At 52.1% G+C, this 21,499-nt stretch overlaps 8 protein-coding genes across 8 annotated transcripts; 4 read left to right on the top strand and 4 right to left on the bottom strand.

The window, feature by feature from the left end:
• Positions 1-386: 386 nt before the first annotated feature.
• N7462_006495 (uncharacterized protein) lies at positions 387-1,496 on the top strand (the record flags this gene model as incomplete). The annotated part of the gene is made up of 1 exon (XM_057078213.1): positions 387-1,496. One exon carries the CDS (start codon positions 387-389, stop codon positions 1,494-1,496), a length of 1,110 nt encoding a protein of 369 aa, XP_056933793.1.
• Positions 1,497-5,945: 4,449 nt separating this feature from the next.
• N7462_006494 (uncharacterized protein) lies at positions 5,946-7,486 on the top strand (the record flags this gene model as incomplete). The annotated part of the gene is made up of 3 exons (XM_057078212.1): positions 5,946-6,010; positions 6,061-6,339; positions 6,424-7,486. The coding sequence occupies 3 exons, from the start codon at positions 5,946-5,948 to the stop codon at positions 7,484-7,486; spliced, it is 1,407 nt and encodes a 468-aa protein (XP_056933792.1).
• Positions 7,487-8,365: 879 nt separating this feature from the next.
• N7462_006493 (Zn(II)2Cys6 transcription factor) lies at positions 8,366-11,200 on the top strand (the record flags this gene model as incomplete). Its single annotated transcript, XM_057078211.1, has 4 exons — positions 8,366-8,703; positions 8,802-8,913; positions 9,001-9,746; positions 9,799-11,200. 4 exons carry the CDS (start codon positions 8,366-8,368, stop codon positions 11,198-11,200), a joined length of 2,598 nt encoding a protein of 865 aa, XP_056933791.1.
• A 1,059-nt stretch (positions 11,201-12,259) lies between these two features.
• Positions 12,260-15,400, bottom strand: N7462_006492 (uncharacterized protein; the record flags this gene model as incomplete). Its single annotated transcript, XM_057078210.1, has 1 exon — positions 12,260-15,400. The coding sequence occupies one exon, from the start codon at positions 15,398-15,400 to the stop codon at positions 12,260-12,262; it is 3,141 nt and encodes a 1,046-aa protein (XP_056933790.1).
• Positions 15,401-16,322: 922 nt separating this feature from the next.
• On the bottom strand, positions 16,323-16,535 carry N7462_006491 (uncharacterized protein; the record flags this gene model as incomplete). Its single annotated transcript, XM_057078209.1, has 1 exon — positions 16,323-16,535. One exon carries the CDS (start codon positions 16,533-16,535, stop codon positions 16,323-16,325), a length of 213 nt encoding a protein of 70 aa, XP_056933789.1.
• Positions 16,536-16,933: 398 nt separating this feature from the next.
• N7462_006490 (uncharacterized protein) lies at positions 16,934-17,557 on the top strand (the record flags this gene model as incomplete). Its single annotated transcript, XM_057078208.1, has 1 exon — positions 16,934-17,557. One exon carries the CDS (start codon positions 16,934-16,936, stop codon positions 17,555-17,557), a length of 624 nt encoding a protein of 207 aa, XP_056933788.1.
• A 1,275-nt stretch (positions 17,558-18,832) lies between these two features.
• Positions 18,833-19,258, bottom strand: N7462_006489 (uncharacterized protein; the record flags this gene model as incomplete). Its single annotated transcript, XM_057078207.1, has 1 exon — positions 18,833-19,258. One exon carries the CDS (start codon positions 19,256-19,258, stop codon positions 18,833-18,835), a length of 426 nt encoding a protein of 141 aa, XP_056933787.1.
• Positions 19,259-19,844: 586 nt separating this feature from the next.
• N7462_006488 (uncharacterized protein) lies at positions 19,845-20,997 on the bottom strand (the record flags this gene model as incomplete). Its single annotated transcript, XM_057078206.1, has 2 exons — positions 19,845-20,849; positions 20,926-20,997. 2 exons carry the CDS (start codon positions 20,995-20,997, stop codon positions 19,845-19,847), a joined length of 1,077 nt encoding a protein of 358 aa, XP_056933786.1.
• Positions 20,998-21,499: the final 502 nt, after the last annotated feature.

The raw sequence follows: 21,499 nt of genomic DNA, 5'->3' as shown, positions 1-21,499 counted from the left end.
CCCGATAACGGACATGCCCCGAACATCGTCTCCTCTCGGCCTCCGCTCCCGAGTCCGGCTCCATTTGACGTCGAGTTAAAGTCCTGGCAAGCGGGGAACTCTGCCGTTATTCAACTACACAGATCTCCGAGACCTGTGCATATGACACAGGAACTGAAGGCGTGATTGAAGTTCAACCTGCTTTCTTGTCTACCGCTCTCTCCTCCCTCCGATCTGCCCACAAATTTTCAGCGGCTGGTCTCACAGCCTGCTGGGCCCTACCTACCCTCCAGCTTGGGTCAAACAACCCAATTGGTCATCTCCAAGACAACACCACAGAAAGCTTTCTCCAGCCAATTCATTGACCACAACCGAAGCCCCGGCGGCCATCAGCCGGTCTAGTCACAATGAACGCATCCCGTGTAGGGCGAGCGTCCCGACAAGCCAAATGGCCCAATCCATCATCCATCCGAGGCGTGCAAAGTAAAGCCCCTCGTCCCAGACGCTCTCCGTATGATCCAATACCCAATATCCTCCTCGCCGCAAGGCGAAGCCCCCCTTCCCAATATCAAACAAACCATCCCACTGACAACTCACCACCCACCCACAGACCCAAGCTCCCTCCACGTCCGCAACCATCCCAACAAAACAGATCCCCTCAATCCACCCCGTCCGGCCTATCGCCCCGCGTCCTCACCTTCTTCGGCGTCACCGCACTCACAATCAGCACCTATGTCGGGTACCTCTACGCGTCGTACACGCGCGAAGTCGCCGCGGCGCAGGCGCTCGCGGTGCCGCGCGACGTATCGGACCGGTATGACCACACAGCGCGCTCCTTCGACGCCGACGTCGAGCTGTCCGAGAAAGCTATGCGGCTGGGCGCCAAGCGGGCGGACCTGGTGCGTCGCGCGCGCGGCGACGTGCTCGAGGTCAGCTGTGGCACGGGCCGGAACCTAGGCTTCTATGAGCTCGGGGAAAGGCGTGGCGTAGACGAGGCAGGGCGGGCGGCGGTGCGCGGGTGTCGGTCACTGACGCTGACTGATCTGAGTGCGCCGATGTTGGCGCTTTCGCGGGCGAAGTTTGAGGCGCTGGGGTCGGAGTTTGCGCGAGTTGGATTCCGGGTTTGTGATGCGGGGGCGGTCGAGGTTGTCAAGCCGGTGGGGAGGGCTGGCGAGGGTGAAGAGGAACGGTGGGAGAAGGGGCGATACTACGATACGGTGGTGCAAACGATGGGCTTGTGCTCGATGCCGGACCCCGTGGCGACGCTGCGGCATCTGGGCGCGATTACAGAGCCTGAGAAAGGGCGGATTTTGTTGTTGGAGCATGGCCGGTCCTACTACGACTGGTTGAATCGCATCTTGGATAACTTGGCCCCATCACATGCGGACCGGCATGGATGTTGGTGGAACCGGGATATTGGGGCGATAGTGAAGGAAAGTGGGTTGGAGATCGTGGAGGAGAAGAGATGGCATTTTGGAACGACGTGGAGGTACGTTTTGCGCCCAAGGCAGACTTGAATTGGTGGAAAAGGAACAGTTGGGGGGGGGGGGGCAGTAAATCAAATTTCAAGTACGTTTTTATGAGGCCTGGTGATGGCTTCGGGGATAATTGGGTTGAAAGATTGGAAACTGTATATACCTCTTGGAAAGAGCCATGTACGAATATCGAATCGATGATATAAAGAGAAGCGATATATAATTTGGAGGTGGGTCTGCATAGACTCCATGTACAATAGCAACTGTCATTATTGCTTGGCAATGGATCTTCATAAACATTTTCAAGACCTCGAATGGACGAAAGAAAGTTGATGATTGGTAAATAATATTTTCGTTTATCTAGCTCTGAGTACTTGTTTACATGAAGTGTACGTCCGTGGGCATCCCCAAAATCATTCAATGTCACAACATGGCCGATAATTCATTGCCCCATAGTCGCCCTGTCCACGCAACGCGTCGTAGATAGATGAGGGCGGGACCATGCCTGAAACCACCTATTGGCATGCCCTTCCAAGCCCCCCCTCACCCCCTTTACCAAGTAGGCCTGTTTCACAATGCAACTCTTTCCATCAAACTTTAGTTGAGTACAAACGGCCAATCCCACGAAGACCGCCCCCCAACAGCGCTTACAGAGAAAGCACAGCGGGGGCCAAACACTCCATCCCGTCTGTCCCGTACCAAGCTAGCTTATCCGAGCGGTGGTGCTGTGCCGGGGACGCGAAGTCAAGTCGGGAAAGGGAAAAGTCTACTCCGTGCTCCCGCTCAAGCACCAACTGAGAACTCGAGCAGGGCATGCAATTGATGGTGGTCTGGTGCAAACGAGGGCGGCTTACGGAGGCAACGTCCTTCCAATCCCCGTCAATAGAGGCATGCGGGCCGCAGATCCTCTGCAGGGGTATTTGGACCAGATGGGCAAGATGTTGCGTTTGTGGGCGCTGTGACCTACACTATGTATGCCCTTTTTTGCTTTTGCTTTTGCTTTTTTTAATATTTCTTTTTCCCTTTTTGGCGTTCTTTTTCTATTTGGGGGTGGAGGAGATCATGCATTGAGACAGGGACTATGCAAGGATCGTAGATGTTTTGGTCTTTCCTCCCCCAACCCAAGACATAGTGGGCGAGCTGAACTGGATGGAGGCGCATGGTAATCAGCGCCATATTCATGTTGGTTTCTCTCTCTCTCTCTCTCTCTCTCTCTCTCTCTCTCTCTCTCGTATATCACACGAATCCTGGCAGAACATGCAACTCCGTAGCGAGGGCGGGACAGAGTCCCAAAACCTGCCCAAATGAAACAAAAACTAGACTATCGACTGCAAGCCTGGGCAAGGCTGACTGGCTGGAGACGACATCCTTACTAGATCTGTGGAGATGCGGAGAATTAGTGTTCACCCGCTTCCTGCATATTGTAATCTGGTCCTCAATTCGGCTGGACCCAGACAAGACACCAAGACCAAGAACCGCGTGCATGAATCTACTCTACTGTACCCATGCCTACGGACTTGCCGATCAGATAAAATAGACTCCCTTTCGGCCGACACAATCAGACAATGGGATAATGGGCGGCGAAATGGGCCAGGGTTCCATGGTTGAGAGGGTCGGGTACTGAGGCAATCCTCCAACCTCCCATAGTAGACGATGTCATGAAAACGGCGAAACACAGGAGGGGGGATGAAGTGTGAGTAGTGAGATTGCGAATTATGCACATGGACGGACGGACGGACGGAGGACATACGCAATACTCCAGGGCGGTTTGTAGAGATCTGGAATAGTTTTCCTCTGGCAGGGGAGTGGAGGGGAGTGGAGGGTATGATGGAATGATCTTCCCCCTCTTGAAGTTCCAATGTGCATGAGCTGCAATGTTGGTTCCCGCGCCCTTGCTGGGTGCCAAGAGCCAAGTGTTCGCCCTGAGGAGAAAAAGGGAGGGCGAAAAGGCGATTTTCAGGTTACAACTGGGATGGAAGAGAACCGGAGAAGGTGAGGCCGACCGATGATGTACTAACTACGACATCCGGCGAGGGGGGGAATGAAAAAGGAACCGAAGTACGGAGTACAGACCAACTATATCGCAGCCTCTCATCCAAGTGGAGACCGGGTATAGGTTACCTATAGGAGGTAGGATTATATGGTCAGAGAGGGGAAGCTTATGGATGGGTATCATAATGGGAGGATATAGATAAAAAGTCCAATAATTTACTACGGAGATTGAGACTAGTTCTCCGTTCACAATAGTTCAAAAAGTATACTTCGGCGTCGGAGTGGGAGCCAGTGCTCTGCTGGCATCATAATCGAACGTCGCGGACACGGAGGCAAAGGAAAGGGCTCCCCCTCTTCATGGCATCATCACTTTTTTGGGATGCGAGATCAAATCGATGTGATTGGATCGTTGGAAATAACATCCCCCTGATATAGACGCGAGACCAGATTGGCCCTGATCGGGGCAGCTGTGGCTTTCCATCTCGACCATCCAGCTGCTCTCTATCTACAAACGTACCCCGGTTGAGCTGTTTGATGCCAGTTGTCTTGGCTCTTGAGCCTCTCCCGGGGGGAGTATAAACCACAGAGCATGATGCATGCAGCTACAGTAGGCGATGTGAGGCGGCAAGCCCCAGCTGTCGGTGGCGAGGCTTTTGCCGGGGCTCCGTACGTGGCGCGGTACCGTCGTACCATACGGTACCTGTACTTGTCGATTCGGCTGGGCTCCACCGTGATGGAGGTTACTGGACCTCTTGGCCACCGACGGAGTCAACGGCGACGCTAGGGATCTTTTTTGGGCAACCGGTGTTTTCGCCCGGAGGTCTCGGATTGACTCGGCACCGTGATGGCTTGACCAGTGAGGGAGAGCACGAAGGGCATCGTTGATCGTGCTGAGCCAGCACAACCGACAACTGCACTGCATAAAGAGTCCATCGCAGCAACGGAATCCATATTGGAGGCGATCCCGGCGGTCAGGGATCGATTCGTTTACCGCCCCCGAGGGTCTTGCCTAAACCGACTGGTCACCTAGCAACCATTGATAGATCGCAGCGAGGTCCTTTCCAGACCTGGGGACCGAGGGCCAACATGCAGGCTCTGGGTGGGCTGTGGATGCATGATATGCATGATGCCGCTCGGCCTCATCGAGGTACGTTGTTCTTCATCCATACAGACGTAACGGATACTCTTTCAACCCATCGTGGCCGAATCATAGCAGTCATCGTCGAACGGAGTACTCCGTATTGATGGATAGTATGTAATGGATAGCAGAGTGATCAGCTGGAGTTCCGGGTCCCAGGTCCCAGCAGCCGGTTCCCCCAGCCCAATCAGGCTCTCGGGAGGTCTTATTATTTCTTCCCATCGAACGATGATTAGCCGATGGCAGGGTCGAGGGAGATGGAGTCGTGGAGCCCAGGGCCATTTCGGGTGATGGGACACATGGCCTGGGCTCCACCTCGGGACAGGAGCCTGCGCGATTCTCTGTCTGGAATTCTCTGATTTTCTGCTTCTCTGCTTTCTCAGAGGGCTGTCTCTCTTTGGTGGTGGGCTCGCGGTATGGACTATCGCCCAGCAGGGAATGGGCCGGCCGCACTAGAGGAAGGAGGCAGGGCTAAGGTCCGAATAGGGATGGACTGCACTCCCATCTCCACTGACCGCCTGGAATTTCGAGCATGGATTTTTCTCTCTTATTTTTTTTTTCTTTTCTTTTCTTTTCTTTTCTTTTTTTGGGATCTGTTTGGAGTCGCATGTCGCATGTCGCATATGTCCTGTAGTCGCATCCCTGGCAGAGACTTGAAGCGTCCGACTAGATTCTGATCTCGGAGGAGCAGCCGGACTGCAATCGTATGCGAGAGATCACTCACCCTCGATCGTGAGAAGTACATAAATGTTGGATCTATCACTTCACGCTGGACAAGACGGTGCAAGTACCTCCATTCTGGCCCGAGGAACCCAGCTCCGATGCAGCGAACCGGAAAATGGGCCTCCATCCATGGTTGGCTCAGTCCGCATTCCGTAACCCAAACCCCATCGGGGCAAAATGCTCGACCCCGGCCAATCAGCGCCTGCATAATCCCGATGGTACGGTCATGACGAGGAAATATAGAAATTAAAAAACCGATGAAAAAAAAAAATAAAAAAAAAAAACAGAGCAGAAAAAAAAGGGAATCCACCGTTCCATCACAAAGATTCCTCAGGCCCGTTGGGTCCGCCATCCAGCGGGAGCTCGTCGCATCTCGATGACCCCTTCTTCCCCCCCCCCGACACTTCTATCTTTCTACACACTCCATCTTTCCTCCTGTTTTGTGTTATTATTCCCTTCCGTTTACCTCCCGTGTTCCTTATTCCTGATTATTACTCCCTCTTTATTGCATCACATCTCGACTCTCCTTTCCCTTCCCTGTGATCTACTCCCCTCCTTCTCCCTCCCTCTCCCAACCACTCCCAAGCCGCATCCATCCCACGCCTCTTGAAATCCCCCCTCCGTCATCCGACATCATCATGCCGTACAACACCCGTCGAAAGTCACTATCACTTCCGTCACTCGGCATTCATCTCCCAAATTCGTCGCGTCGTTCACCATCGATTTCAAAAGTCTCACATGCGACCGATGAAGTACCCCCGGCCAAGAAAGTAAAGAGGTCGCACACCTCGTTATCACCCGAGCCGTCAACCGAGCGTCGGGAATCTATCGTGCGCGCCGGCCGGCACGGAGCGTTCGAACACACACCACCCCCTCGCCACTGGACGGTGTCGCCCCTAAGATCGATACGGAAGGCATTCATGATGATATCGTGGTCGCGGTGATCGAGCAACTCGAGAAGACCGGCAATCGCCCCCATCTCGTCAAAGAATTGGCCACCGTGCTGATGGCCTTGAATGGAACCGTCGCAAAGTACGTAGCGCATCCCTCGCTCCTTCGCTCCGCTTCTTTTCCACCCTCCCTTCCCCCCTGAGACTAACTCTCGTGTTGTTCTAGTTCTGCCAATCCCGCTGCGCTCCTTTCATCGCGACTGGCCGCCTATATGAAACGTTCTTGGACGGCTTTGGCGCCATGCCCGATCGCGAAGGAACTAATTTTAATTCACCCGCGCAAAGTGTACTATTATCTAACGACGTTTCCTCGTCAACCCATTCCGGAACCGTCGGATGATGTGATGGCAGTAGACGGCAAGCATATTACTCCCAGCGTGTCAAGTCTCGATCAAGATGAGGAGGATGTGATCGCGCGCCAGCGCAGTCCCAGTCCCGAAGTGGATCTTTCGTCGCCGGACTTTGAAGAGGACCAGGATGCCAACCTTGACCGTTCCGCGGGCCGAGGGTCCCCCTCCGACCAGTTTCCGGACGCGTCTAACCACACTCGTCTCATGCACTCACACCGTGCGGCCTCGCCGCCCCTGGAGGGCGATGAGAAGGAATTCACCCAGACCGCCAGTGCCGTGCGCGAGCGGGCCTCGGAGGAAAAGGCGAATCAATCGGCCCGGAGCCTCTCTGTCCTCTCTGAGGGACTCAGCAACATGGACGACGACATGAGCATCTCGGATTCCCCTGTGACTAGGGGATCTCTCTCACCCGTGGGAGACCGCATGTCTGAGGAGGAGTACAGTGATTACTTCTCCCAGATGCACTCTTCCCACCACGCGGCGCAGGATCTGGATGAAGTGGCTGCTGTCACCCTCTTTGGCACCTCACCCTCGCCCTCGCTGACCTCCGTTGCATCCTCAGTCTCGTCTGGAACGAGTGACTTGCCGGATGTCGGAGAGGATGGTGAGGAGCCGACAGCTCCACAAATCAGCCTCCCGACCGACCCGGATGTCGCCCCTGTCTCATCCCTGAAGCGCTCGCTTGAAATGCTGAACAGCGGTCTCCCTGACGTCGATCTGAAGATGTCCGATTTGACCGAGTCGCATAAGAAGCTCACTCTCAGCCCTCGGCTATTCACCGCGATGCCTGTGGAGTCTGTCTTCGACTCGTGGAGAGAGTTGCAGAACCCGGAAACCGTCGAGGTCGACGAGCTTGATGAGATGTTTGGCGAAATCTAACCACCTTATGGCCTCGCTTCCCGTCTTCCAAGTTCTGTTTCTCCTGTGATTTGATGTCTGTTGATGTCTGCTGCTGATTCCCCCACCTATCTCTGCTTTCTCTCTCCGCTCTCGGATGGCCACAGAGCCGCTGCCGTCGTTTATACCCCCCTTTTTCTCTTTCGAACCCTACATCCCCTACTCTTTTGACCCTTGTATATGTCGGCCTCCCTTTTCTATGCCGTCCTCGTTTACTTCTTTTGCTAATGTCTCCTTCCTGTATATATACATGTTTTTTTTTTTTTTTATTATTATTTCTATTTTTGGTCTCGCCCTGGATGGGTAGAAGGGAGATTTACTGGGATTTACTGGGATTTATGAAAAAAGAAGGGCCAAAAGCGACTCTCTTGTCTTATCGTGATGTTATATTTTTCTGTATGCCTAGGCGTCCGTTTTAAAACCATGGAACTTGTCTGCATTTTACTCAAATATGAACCGTTGAACCTTTTTTGAAATACTTTGGACCTCTCAAAGTTAAGCATTCGCGGGAGCCGTTTTCTTACATAAGCGGCATTGGGCCCGGCCAGGCAGGACGTTGAACCGTGCAGACTTGTGCTCCCCGCCACTTCGGCATGCTTCTCTCAGTCCGTGTATGCTTTTCGACAGGATTCTTGCAAGCAACTGAGTCTATGGCTTGCGTTACTCCGTAAGCCACTGCTCTGGCTTGCGCTTGATTTCAACCTGCCCGCATTGCCGACTCCTCTCGATCGATATTACTTCGCGGCGCATCGGGATTTTTCTTCTATAGCCCTCCGACCACCCCGCTCCCGACCCCCATAATCTTCGCCCACCCCCTTCCCCCTCCAGCTCGTTCTCTTTGACGGAATCGCTCTCATAACAATGAAGGATCCAATCCCGGAAGCACCGCCAGAGATCCTGGCGTCGCTAAATGACATCCCGCGGCCGCAGTCACAACCCGATCCTGCTTTGGCCTCCAAGTCTGCATCGATCGCCGAGACGGCGTCCACCGTGAACTCCAGAAACGCAGCGAAAGTCGCGATCCCTCGTCAAAGGTCGGGTGGTATTGCCCCGCGCTACGGCCGCCGTGTCCCCCGTGCGTGTGAATCATGCCGCGCGCGCAAAACAAAATGCAGCGGTGATACGCCAGTCTGTCGCCAGTGCCGAGAGCTCCGAGTAGCTTGCCACTATCCGGTGGGATGGAAAGAACGGACGAAGAGGTATGGCATATCTCCATGCGCTCTGTTATGCAGTCGCTGGGTGAAGCTTGATGGAAAATGTAATTTCTGCAATACTGACTGGTGTCGTGATCCGCTAGACAAGTCGATAAACTGACCGAAAAGGCGCACGATTATGAAAATCTGCTGAAGGAACTGGGAGCTATGGTCGAGACTCGCACTGCAGAAAGGATCAAGGGCTTGCTGGACAAGGTTCGTAATAGCTTCATTTTCACAGGAGACGTTTTTTCCCCCTCTTTGTTCTCCACGTAGCTGACTTGAACTTCTTTGAACGTGCAGCATGGTCTCGAAGTCGAATACTCGTCCAACAGCAACCCATCCCATTCAGCAACCCCCCAGGATGATATTCCCGAAGCCGATGAACGTGATCCCGACGAAATCAGTTCCCCGTCCTCCATTGGATCGCTAGAGGCAATCGACCGAGTAGAAGAAGATCTCAACCGAACGGAACATTCGAGAGCAACCGGGTTTATGGGGAAAAATTCTGAAGTGACTTGGATGCAGCGATTACAAAGAGAGGCGGAGCACCGTTCGCAGGGATTACCTGGATCGTTAGAGCCAGGCCAAAGTAAACGACAGGATGACGATCTCGCCTTGCACGCGGTAAACTACCACCTGGATGACTTGGACATATCTGTCCCCGGGCCTGTGGAGATATATGCAATGCCCCCCCGTTCCCTGGCAGACAAATTGTTCGAAGACTATCTAAGAACCGTGCACCCGTTCTTCCCCATCATCAACTGCCCTCTTTTCACTGCACAGTACCAAACGTTCTTCGATAGCAATGCCCAGCCAGGGGACAAGTGGCTTGCCATCCTGAATATGATCTTCGCTATCGGGGCGAAACATGCTCTTTTGATAGAGGCGCCGTGGCGCGGAAATGAACATGACCATTTGCTGTACCTGACCCGAGCCAGGATCCTCAGTATGAATGGGGATTCATTGTTCAGTCACCCAGATCTCCAGCAGGTCCAAGTCGAAGGTCTGATTGCTTTCTATCTGCTCTCATCAGACCAGATCAATCGGTAAGTAGACGTGCACCGTTTTGGGGCTCGAACAGCTGCTAACAGTCTACAGTGCCTGGAGAATATCAGCGTTGGCAATCCGATCCGCCATCACACTTGGAATCAACATGAAGAACAGCAGTCCGACAACCCCTAACATATCGAAGGAGGCTCGCTACCGGGTCTGGTGGTGCCTATATACCTTCGAGCATATGCTGGGAATCATGACTGGTAGGGCCACTTGCATCCTGGACGGTATTTGTACTACACCTTTGCCAGTGCCCTTTAACGAGGACAAGTTGCACGAGCCCGCAGCAGCTGAAGTCCTCAATAACACTATTCTGCGGGATGAACGCATCAACAAAGTCATGGCCAGCGCCTGGGTTCGGCATATGCCACTCAATCCCACCGGTGGCAAAGAGGCCACACATAAGTCTCGCGAGCGCGACAACTCATGGGTAAAGAACATACCGTTCAACTCAGGGCTCTGTCATCTTTATTACTGTGACTTGGCGGTAGTCACGCAGGAAATTGTCAACAAGGTGTATTCTGTCGATTGTGTCATGGTGCCATGGGCACATATCGAAAATCGAATCGGCGAGCTGCGTTGCCGTATCGATCTTTGGTTTCGCAGCATCCCGACCTTCCTCGATTTTACACGCAAGGCGGATGATGGCCCCGAGGTGCTCCGCTGTAAACTTGCTCTCGCGTTTCACTACTATAGCGCACGGATCACCCTAGGCCGCCCATGCCTCTGTAGGCGTGATGCTAGCCAGAAGAACCCAGCTGACAAGTCAAGCTTCAGTCATGACTTGGCTGTGATGACCCTGGAGTCCGCAATGCGAATGCTAGATCTCATCCCCGACCAGCCCAATGCCGCCCAGCTTTACGATATATCCCCGTGGTGGTGCATCCTGCACTACTTGATGCAAGCCGCCACGGTCCTCCTCCTTGAGCTATCCTTCGGCTCCGTGCACATGCCAGACGACGAACAAAACTTCATTATATTCTCTAAAAAGGCCATCCGCTGGCTATTCGCCATGTCTGAGCATAGCATCGCATCGCGTCGCGCCTGGCAACTCTGCGACATCGGCCTGCGTCGCCTCGCCACCGGCATGCATTTCGATGTCTCGGATATGCCATCTGCCACATACCACCAATCACCGACCTCTACTCTCAACTTAACCGACCCAGGCATACAACACCAGGCCTCTGACCAACCGCTGACTCCCAATTTCTGGGGCGCGCACTTGGAAGATCTTTCTTTAGCCGGCACTGAATTGAACCACAACCCATCTGGCGATCCCTTCACCTATCCAACGAATGTTTCGATCTCAGATCCAGTCGCAACACTCGCGACAGAGGCCCAGATCACGGACGACGTGTACTTCCCGTACGATATTATTAGCGGCGAATTCATTCGGTCGTTCTTCCCGCACACCAACGAGGAAGACCAGAATTGGGAACAGCATTGATCAAGTCACTCACAGGCCACACGCTTCCCTTCGCTTATACGATCCCAGAGACTCGCCATGATAGTCCTCAAAACGGCCATATACTCTCGCTCTTCCCTTGCTTGTTCTGTGAAGAGGATTATGGGCATGAAATGCCAAAATGCACCTGTGACGAGTCAACAAGTGAAACCGCACACAATCCCATTTTACTTATTCATTGCTTTACCATCCGCTTTTCTTCCTTTTCCTTTTCTGTTTTTTTTTTTGTTCTCGGAAAAATTCTAACTTCATTTGAACCTCCTTCTCACACCCTCTCATCTACCCTACGCCTACCCATCTACTTCATATACCTAATAGGCGAATCTTTCCTGCAATAGTGTTTCCCACTATTCTTTTTTTTGGGCTGGTATTCGCTTTCTTGCTCTTCTTCATTCTTCATATATTTTATTTGCTTTATACCTCATGTTATCAACGCACTTCCCCGCAGGAAGGTCGGCGTCTGGGCGATTTGATACAGAAGAGAGAGTACAGAAGGAGGGATATTCGGGAAGGAATTTGTTTGATATCCGGACAATGTCTTCTAGGGGAGTTTTGAGTGAGGAGCTCAACGGGAATTGGGATGGTGTTTCGGGTGTTTTCTCTTTTCTTCTTTTTTCTTTTTTCCTTATTTCTATCTACCCTCTCCGGCAGGTACGGAGCAGGGGGCTGTCCTCAAAAGGCTAGCTCTCGTTCGATTCTTAAGATTGTAATATGAATATATCATCCAGCTCGTTGACGACTCGGTGAGCGTCTTGGGGTGTTTATTATCGATTTCCGAAAAAAAAGTAGTAACTTACAGGGGAAGTAGGAAGAAGGAAGATTTTGAGCAGGGCTTGATCTGGGCCTTGGTAGGGCCCCTGAATTGTCATGTTGGGTAATAAAAGGGGGTATATATACACATTTTTGTCTTCTATACAGCACGAATCTATGGCGGCGGTAGGTGGACGGATGAGAAGTGATAATAATGTACATCGAGAGACCGGGCCTGGATTTCCGACATCCACACCCGAGGAGCATACGCGACGATGCGAGGTGATTGGCTTACGGCGACGCCTCCATCCAAGGGTCTTTCTTGGTATTCTGGAGCTGGGTCCTGGCGCGTCGGCCCAGGCCGGCGAAGATGTTGCGGCTGCGCATGCGCTGCAAGTGTCCCGGGACCTCGAGCCCGATTTGGTCTTCGGTTAGGCCGGCGCGGAGGAACATGCTCACGCAGAAGTCGAGGGCGGCGACGGGGGCTGTGGTGGGCGGAGAGCCACCTGTTTTGGATATGGCGCTGTAGAGATTGTGAGGGAGCATGGCTCTATAGGGGCGGGCGTAGGCGAAGGCGGGGAGGCGGCGACTGGGGTATTGGAGAGGGTGGTGAGCTGAGTGGGGTTGTGTCGGGTCAGATTTGACCTGGTCCAGTTCATACTCTTTCATCGCGGCTTGCGAGATGAGGCGAATGGTGTTCAGATTCGGGATGACTGCTTTGCGTTGGACCCAGGCGGTCCATTTCGGGTCAAAGCCTGGGTCGCCTCGGGACCATCGAGGCGAGGCCAATTCGCTGCGGTTGAAAAGCCGAACTATGCCGCCTTCACGTTGGCGTTTGTGCGTGGGCGATGGGGGGTTCAAGCACCATCTCAGCCAAAGTTCTATACCGGCTGTGCTGCCGTGGACATCCATGACTGCGGAGAGAAGGGTGTGAAATGAGACCGAGGGGAGATAATGGAGCTTGACATGGCTGGCCGGCTTCAAATGCATGTTGATCTGCTTGGTGATATCTGATAGAGGGCTGGGAAGAGATTTGAGAATAGGGAGCAGACGCATGAGCACCTTCTGTTGGAAGTTGGTTACTCGTCGGTTCTTGCTGGCGGGAGTATTAAATTCCATGCGGAAGAACCGTAGAAGGATGTCCTTAGCACGCTCAAGGCTTTGTCGTTCCTTTTCTGCCAGAACATCTCCACCCGACTCAATGTCCTTGATAGTAGCGTCGAGACGGATGATCTTGGCCGCTAGCGCAGTGATATTGCTGAACCCCCACGACTTCAATCTAAAATCGCGGAGGTATTGCAGCGTAACTATTGCACGGTCCCAGTCCTCCATGTGGAAGTGGGTGTTGACCAGGGCTTTCAACATATTAACAGAGAGCGGCATTTCGAGCGATGAAATAACTTTTTCACTGAGTTTGGCGTTTTGCGTAGCAGCAGCAAACCGAAGAATCGATGGTGCCAGAACCTGATTTCGATACGCGCTCACCGGAATAGAAGGTCCATCCACATCATCGTTGAAGAGCAGCCAGTTGCCGAAATCAAAAGCGCGATTGACAGTGGCGAGGTCAAGAAGCTCAGCCAGTGTGGCAGTTGAAACCTGAGGAAGTGAAGATGACTGGTGGTCTGCCGCGCCAAGTTGTTGGGAATTGAAGAAGGGCACATCCGCTGTCTTTGATCGACTAAGGTGTTCAAAGAAGGCCTGTATATGATAGGCCTTGCTGGCATCAACAATATTTTGCAGCCAGGCATACTGGTGGAAAGCGCGTCCGGCCAAGCGTTGATGGGAGTACGCCTTGACATTATATTCCACCAAGCCAGCGATGGCTGCACTCTCGTCGTAAACTTGCGATCTCGTTATCTTGCTCAGATATTCTTCAGAGATCACAGCTTCTCCGTCCCACGGTGGTACTACATTATGAGTGGACCGTAGTGTCTTCTCAAATGACAACGGGTCCTGATATGGTTGTAGTCCGCCTGATTGGAGAATTCTCAGAATGTGCCAATTGGTCGTCTTGTTCGTTGGCCGAAGGTCATTCCCATTTCCCGAGGGATCAAGTAAAGAGTTCATGAATGAGGAGAACCGCAGGATATCCGTGGGGGATAACCCGTGAAACCCGATTCCAGTATAAGCCTTGTTGGCCAAGCTACTTCGCAAGCTAACGACCACCTCGGTACTGATTGTCCTTTTGCCAAGCCCGTTGAATGGAGGCTTGTTGCGACCCTTGAATACTTTAGGCGGCTGATCATCACTTGGACGGCGCCAGGATGTCTCTGTGCTAATGTTTGTTTGTTGGACGAGGTCAAGAGCCTGAATCAAAGGTTGCCAGCTCTCAATCTTCCATGCTTCGTTTCCAGTTCGTTGAGTCATTTCCCGAAGCAACCAGGCACCCTGTTTCGCGAAGCCATGCTCGACACAGCACCAAAGAATGAACTCTAACCAAACCTCAGGACCAAGCTCCCGAACTCCAACCTTGAAGGGCAGGAATGGGGGCAGCTCGCCTGCTTCGTTGGCCGCGTTTGCGAGTGCTGCCTCATGCTCTACCCATGCTGCATCAGACAACACACTCATGATATGACTCGAGAGTAAATTGAGACCCGGGGGTCGGAATGAGACTTGACTGGGATCGTTCTTTGGATACTGATAGACTCGGTCAGGGATCAGATCTAGATGGTGCAAACGGGCCAAAATGCGATAGACGCAAGACATTGCCAGATTTGCGTCAGTCTGTGGACTGTCGGCTGCCTTCAGAATCAAAGTACCCAGGCTCAAGAGTACTTGGCACAAGTGTCGTTGCGCAAATCCCCGCGCTGCGGGCCGCAGGGTCAAGAAATCAAGACCAATGGGATCAGATGCCGGTAGTGGCTTTATGCGGAATCCTTTTGACGGGGTTTCTCCGTCTGCGAGCTGATCCAGAGAGAGCCCATCCGAATTCCAGTCCAATCCTTGCAGAGAGTTCTGAGGGGGAATGTAGGGGAGGAGGATTTCGTAGGTGTCGATGAGTTGGCTCAGAAGAGCATGGACAGTAGACCACTGTTTAAGATTAAAGCCCAGATGTGCCAAAAGATCTAAGTTTGAATGTGTCCTTGCCAACAAAAGATATCCCATGAGCGCATGGCTGCGAGAGAGATCATCTTTGTACTCGAGTAGCGACGCGCCCTGTCTCTCAGCTTCACGAGTGGGACGCATGAATTTCGCTAGGATGGAGATCCAGGCATCGGGGTTGAACTTCCTCCAAGACTCAAGCGGCCGGGGAGGCAAGTCATTGTATGAGAGGAGGAGGGAATATTCATCGTGTGTGATCGGTCTCCGATTCGTCGAGGCGAGGCGGGTGTGGATGCGAGAGACCGACGGATGCGACAGATGCAACGGTCTGGGAGAAACTGGCCCGCGGCCAATTCGCAAGATGCGGCCGGGGCACAAGCACCTGCTCATGACACGGCAACAAGCCTAGCGGGAGGCGCCTGCGGAGAAATCACGGTTTCGATGGACACGGGTTTAATGTGGCACATTTCGGGTTGGTCATGAATTAGACATGTCGCAGGAGGTTTTAGCGCTGCACCTCTGGTTTCGATTCGGCTGAAAACAAGCCGTCAATCCCTTCGTTGACGAGGGAGTGTTGTAAAAAAAGCGGACAACAGCGGAGATGCGATGCTGGAAATTTGGGCCGCCAGACGCTGAGTCAGCATTCAAGCTCCGAATCATGGTCGCAGCCAATCAGAGCGAACACATTTACTTCACTCGATGATACTGGTTCAATTAACTCATATATCCCGGATAATGTCTGGCAACTCTTGACCTTCCCTTCTAATTTAAGTGCTCATCTCTCGCCACTTGTTGGTCATCGAGTGGAATTGAGTCTGCCGCTAAGCGACCCGAGGTCGTCAGTGAGTATCTAGTAGGTAACCTACCTGATCTATTCACTGAACCTAACCTGAGTATCCTGGTTTGATTACTGAGCCTAACTCGAGTATTCTGATCCAGTTACTGAGCCTGACGATAAATAGTGAGCTTGATATATTGTGAATTGCGTTAGCTGCTAGCCTCAGGCAGATATTGAACATGAGTCTTATCGCGTGCTACCGTCATATTGATAGATGGTGGAGGAGGTCTTACTTTGTCCGTTATTTAGGCGGACAGTGCCAATATCGATTCACAAATCGAGAATGGTTAAATTAGGAAAAAACGCAGTAGCTCCTATGATTTCAATAGTCTGAATCTTGAGGAGATTTAAGTACATATGGTTCCTTTACGAATTGGCCTTGAAAATATGATGTAGGGAGGGGTAGCAACGCCTTCGGAGTTAGTAATCCGCGGCATTGTATTTCAGATTGCACCCTTGACACTGATTATGCACCTACCGTGTGGCACCAATTCCGGTGCTGAGAAGTTGAAATCGTGGATCAGGATTCTCCCAAGTTCGGGTAGCATCTTCTGCGTTAAGGACAGGCTTATGAGTGGCTGCCCCATCAAAGATCTTACGCCGAGTCTCATAAAGCGGGCCTATACCCATGGCTCGCCAGCGCACACGCGATATGGATGCGCCGGCAAGACGCAGGTTATTTGTCATTTGCAATGGGATCCCTGTTCTCTCCCAAAATTGATCAATTTTTCTGTCACGGACGCATAGAAAGCAAATCCAAGTCTATGGGGGCCATGGACGAAACTTGCATAGTCACCTCATTTCAGCTTGCTTACTTCCTAGCTAGCGCGCGCGAGATAATACTTGAAATATTTTATGTTCAGGGATCATATTCAAGTGACCCCTTCCATCTATAATTAGACACATCGAGGCTGACTAATAAAAGGAAGACACGAGTTCAGTGGTAAACAAAAACATCACTATTCTTTGTCTTATCTTGACTGACACCACCATGTTGTCACTATTCAGTGTTTTGATCCTTTGATAAACTCTGCTTCCCTTGATAAACGCTACGCTCTTTTCATCTACTTATCTAAATATCAAACATGTCCAGATCCCATCCGCAACGGGACGGCCGCAGTCGCAGCCCAGAAACCAAAACGGGGGTGCCAAGAGAACGCTCAGGGGAAAGGGCCCAGGATAGGGCGACACCGAGAACAGCATCCGTTGACAGAGAGGACGGGTGGTACAAAGTATTCATACCAAAGTTCGACACAGTCAACCCAGATCCTCTAGAGGATTATAAAAAGCGACTCCACGACGGTATCTTCGTTGAAAATGACCCGGCGAACAGCAAAGGAGACTTTTATAACGTCACCGGCGACCTCATGATGGCAAATGGTATGCCGTACGCGACGAAAAGGAACCATGATGTTATACACTCCCGGGATTTTGCAAACATGACCCAGATTGGATGGATTCACGAAAAAGATTCCGGTTTTTCGGAAGTAAACAGTATCTTGATTCAAGTTGAAAGACCGGCTCGACAGCAGGGAATCAATTTTACGGTCAAGGATCACACGTGGAATAAGGTTGTGTGGATTGAGGCAGATGGGACACCTTCCCCAAATAACATACCCACACGGCCAGTCAGGAAATGTAATGAATGGACACAGGACGCGGCGGAGGCGTTGAGAAAGGCGGGAGTTTTAAAATCAACAAAAGACTGAGTCTGACACGTCGTTTCGGCGGCCACCAGAATGAAACTGGAATCATTGATCACGCGCGGAGTTAGCAACAATCATGCGCATCCAAAGCAGTGGTCCTACTGGACCGATGGTGTTTGAGAGGGTGTGTGACTTGGAGAATCGAGTATGCCAGTGGGAAGTGGTACGTGATAGAAGCGGAAGAGGGAAAGTGATGCGGGGGCTGTGTTGTATTTCCTTTTTTTGATGATTTTCAACCGTTCTGGAAGACTATCATGATACCCAGGACTCGCGTAATGTTTATTAGTTATTACTATTTTGTGTCGACAGGAAGATGCGGCCAAATACCACCACGGCCCAAATAAGCGTCAGGGTCTTACAGAAAAACCTGGTTCCCTGCTTGTGTTGTATGGTATCCCGAGTATACTCGGAAGCTCAGCATCGTAACACGCTAGTTAGCGAGATACGGAATAATCTACACTCTCTGCCAGCAACTTAAATTGTGTAGTGGGGAAATGGTGGTCTGCAGGATGACTCAGGATTGATGTATATAAGACTACTCCGCTCGCAGAGGACTGGAAATCAGACATCTCTTTTCTGTTCGTTCCAACCGTTGTCGATCAGCTTCAACATGTGGGCAACACTTCTCATACGCACTAGGCTGGGAACCTGAAGGCGCAAACTCCGATATAGCGCCTTGTAAATAGAAGAAACTATAGTAGGAACTAGAAAATAGATTGATTTCGTTCTAAAAAATAGTACGTATTTCAATAGCCTAGATCTCTATTTATCTGTTGCATCACGGCTATCTCAGCGGGATATACTTGAAGAAACTCCGTGATTCGCCAGGACCAGTCGTCTTCCCAGTAAAAATGAAGGGGTCGAGATGCACAAAAGAATTCCCAGTAGTCAGGAAACCAACCGGAACTCTCCCAGTCAACTAATACGATATCAAATGATCGCCCTCTATGACCCTGATTGTCAAGGCGACTCGTATTCTCCACAACCATAATATTCTTCTGTTGAAGGTCCCCATGCGTTAACGTAGGCCGGTGACCTTTCAGGACCCGAGCGAGGTATTTTTCGTAAAAGCGAGCTTTATAGTCTGGCCAATTATTAAGTTCAACTAAGGCTCTATAGTTCCCGATAAGGCCCATAACAAAGGAAGATTCGTCGGGGAAAGGCCCTAGATACTTCCCATCGCCAGATTCGCTATAGAATAGGAAATTGTGGACGCTGCCTCCGTCTAAGCTTCCAAAAAAGTTGGGCGATGGACACTCAACCTTTCACATCAATCAATCAATCAATATTTCCATTTATACTTGAGCTTCCTCTATGACTAACCTTTCGCATTGCGTCGAATGTAAGTTGAAGTTTTGCGATAATATCATCCTTTTCAGAGGGCGCCAATGATGGCCAAATTGAATCCAGCTGGACCCCGGGAACGCGTTGCATAATTAAGAAAAGTTGTTCGGAATCATAGTACATCGTATACAGTCGAGGGGCCGGAACTTCTGGGACATGTCGTTCAAGGTAAATCAAAGCCTGGCCTTCCCAGAGGTCTACACGGCGCCCATATTTAACAACAATATCGTCATTTACCGCCACAACCTTGCTGGCCGAGGTCTCCCCCAGAACCTTGGTACAAGCGCGGATTTCATCGGTTGTTGGTAGAGTAGGGAGAGGTTGGGAGTTCTGAAAAGGGACATCAACTGGTTTCCACATTGCGAGATTTGACGGCGGTAATGATATCGAAATATGGATGATTGCCAGAACGGAGGGTGAAGAAGCAGTGATTAGTCACAGATTATTAGTCAGCATAAACATGGCCTTGCTAACATGATCGCCAAGTCTGAATCCAATAGTTGATTTCAATTTTTGTCTTCATTCGATTCGGGGCTAAGACAGTACAGTATTGTACAGTACATACCGGGGGAAGTTGTAATGTTATCCACCCATCGGTGTGGTTTTTCGTACTGCATAAATTGAATGGGGTGTGGAAGGTGACCGGACTAGCGGATTCTTGTCGATATCCAGTGGAAGATGAGGAAAGTCTAGTATAATTTTTGCTAAGAGGCTGCATGACGGACTTCTGGAAAAAAATGCTTAGTTTACCGAATTATATAAGGGTGACCTAGTATTGACTAGTTTTTCTTTTCATAGTAGCAAAGTTCGCTTATTTGCATTGATTGCAGGCTATGATACAACACTTTCTCTATAACTGAACCAGCAGCCACAGTAGCACAACCTCGGAACGTATTTCAGGAGACAACGTGAATCCCGCAAAGGAGCGCAATGATCAGAAATAGATCTAAGCCCAGAGGGGGCGAATCTGGCGAGCGTGAATACGCTCAAATTGCTGGTTTCCTTCGCTCTGGGGAGCAGCGGAGCCAGTAGGAAGGGCAACCGAGATAGTGGGAACACCGGACTGACCACCCTGGCCGAAGCCACCGAAGGAGCCGCTACCCTGAGGTTCACCAGTGGGGAAGCTGCCCGATCCAAAGCCGCCAGCACCGCCAGAGGGAGCAGGAGGAGTGCCGGAGGGGAAACCACCAGTAGGAGTACCAGAGGGAATACCAGTAGGAGTCGGACCGCCGTGGCCATGGCCACCAGAGCCACCGAAGCTACCACTGGGCTGAGGAGCACCAGAGGGGGAGGCACCGTCTTGACCCTCCTGGGATTCCTGGCTCTCTTGCCGCTTCTGGAAGCCCTGGCTTCCGCTGCTCTCGCCCTCGCCACTCTGGCTCTGGCCTTCCTGGCTCTGGCCTCCCTGGCTCTGGCCTCCCTGGCTCTGGCCTCCCTGGCTCTGGCCTCCCTGGCTCTGGCCACTGACGGCGCCGCTGGGCTGGGCACCACCCGAGGGGAAAGAGCCACTAGCACCGCCCGAGGGGAATGAACCGCCAGCGCCGCCAGAAGGAAATGAGCCGCCAGCACCGCCGGAGGTAGAAGAGCCGCCGAAGCCGCCGGAATGAGAGGAGCCGCCAGCAACGCCGGAGGGGCTACCCGAAATGGTGCCGGAGGGGCGAGGACGGCCAGACTCCTGCGCATTGGAGGAACCCTCGGAGTCATCCTCAGAGCCGCCCCGAGAACCGCCCCGAGAACCACCCCGGGAGCCACTCTGGGCACCGCCCGAGGGGAAAGAGCCACTAGCACCGCCGGAAGGGAATGAACCGCCAGCGCCGCCAGAAGGGAACGAGCCGCCAGCACCGCCGGAGGGAAAAGAGCCGCCAACACTGCCGGAGCCCTGGGGGAAGCCGCTGGCGATGGTGCCCGAGGGCTCAGCACCAGTGGTGGGAGTGGCATCCTGACGGGCGAACTGCGGAGAGAAGACGTTAATACCAAGGGGGTCCATGCATGGAGATATAGATATTTAGTTCTGTTCCTCAACATACCAGGTTGAAAGCAACGGCGTTGGGGGTCATCGCAAGAGCGGCAGCCAGGCCGACGACAACGTTGAACTTCATCTTGAAAGATTGGTTGATGAAAAAACGAAAGTGGGTTAAAAAGGAACGAAGAGTGAGTCACCCGGTGATGATTGAGCTCAAGCTTGTAACGAAAGGAAAGGGAACTAGCGCACAGCACTGTGGTCGAAAGAATTGTCGATGGCGGAAATGTGAGGTCTTTTATATGTCTTCCATTCAGTACATGCTCTGACTTCACTAGACCCACCCAAAACAGCCCTCTCTCCTAGGGACCCGGTAGGCCAGACTTGCCAAGCAGCGGGCGAGGGAGTCCAGTCATGATGCCGCTGTCAGAGACGGCAAATCCGAGACATCTAGACCGGCGGTCCAGCTTTGGGAGCCGGGGAACCGTGGAGATCGGCATTGGGAAAGTGTTCACTGTGCAGCTAGCGAGTTCTCTTCCTTGGGCGACACGTCGAATCAGGGCGGTCCATGAGGATGTGTGGGCGCATTGTGTACTGGAGACAATAGGGCCATGAGCATATTGGTGCAAATAAAGTAGCCC

Source organism: Penicillium macrosclerotiorum (genome assembly GCF_028827735.1).
Source record: "Penicillium macrosclerotiorum strain IBT 26536 chromosome Unknown utg000006l_segment0_segment0, whole genome shotgun sequence".
In the NCBI taxonomy this organism is placed as follows: Eukaryota; Fungi; Ascomycota; class Eurotiomycetes; order Eurotiales; family Aspergillaceae; genus Penicillium; species Penicillium macrosclerotiorum.
This window is presented reverse-complemented; position numbering and strand designations above follow the sequence as displayed.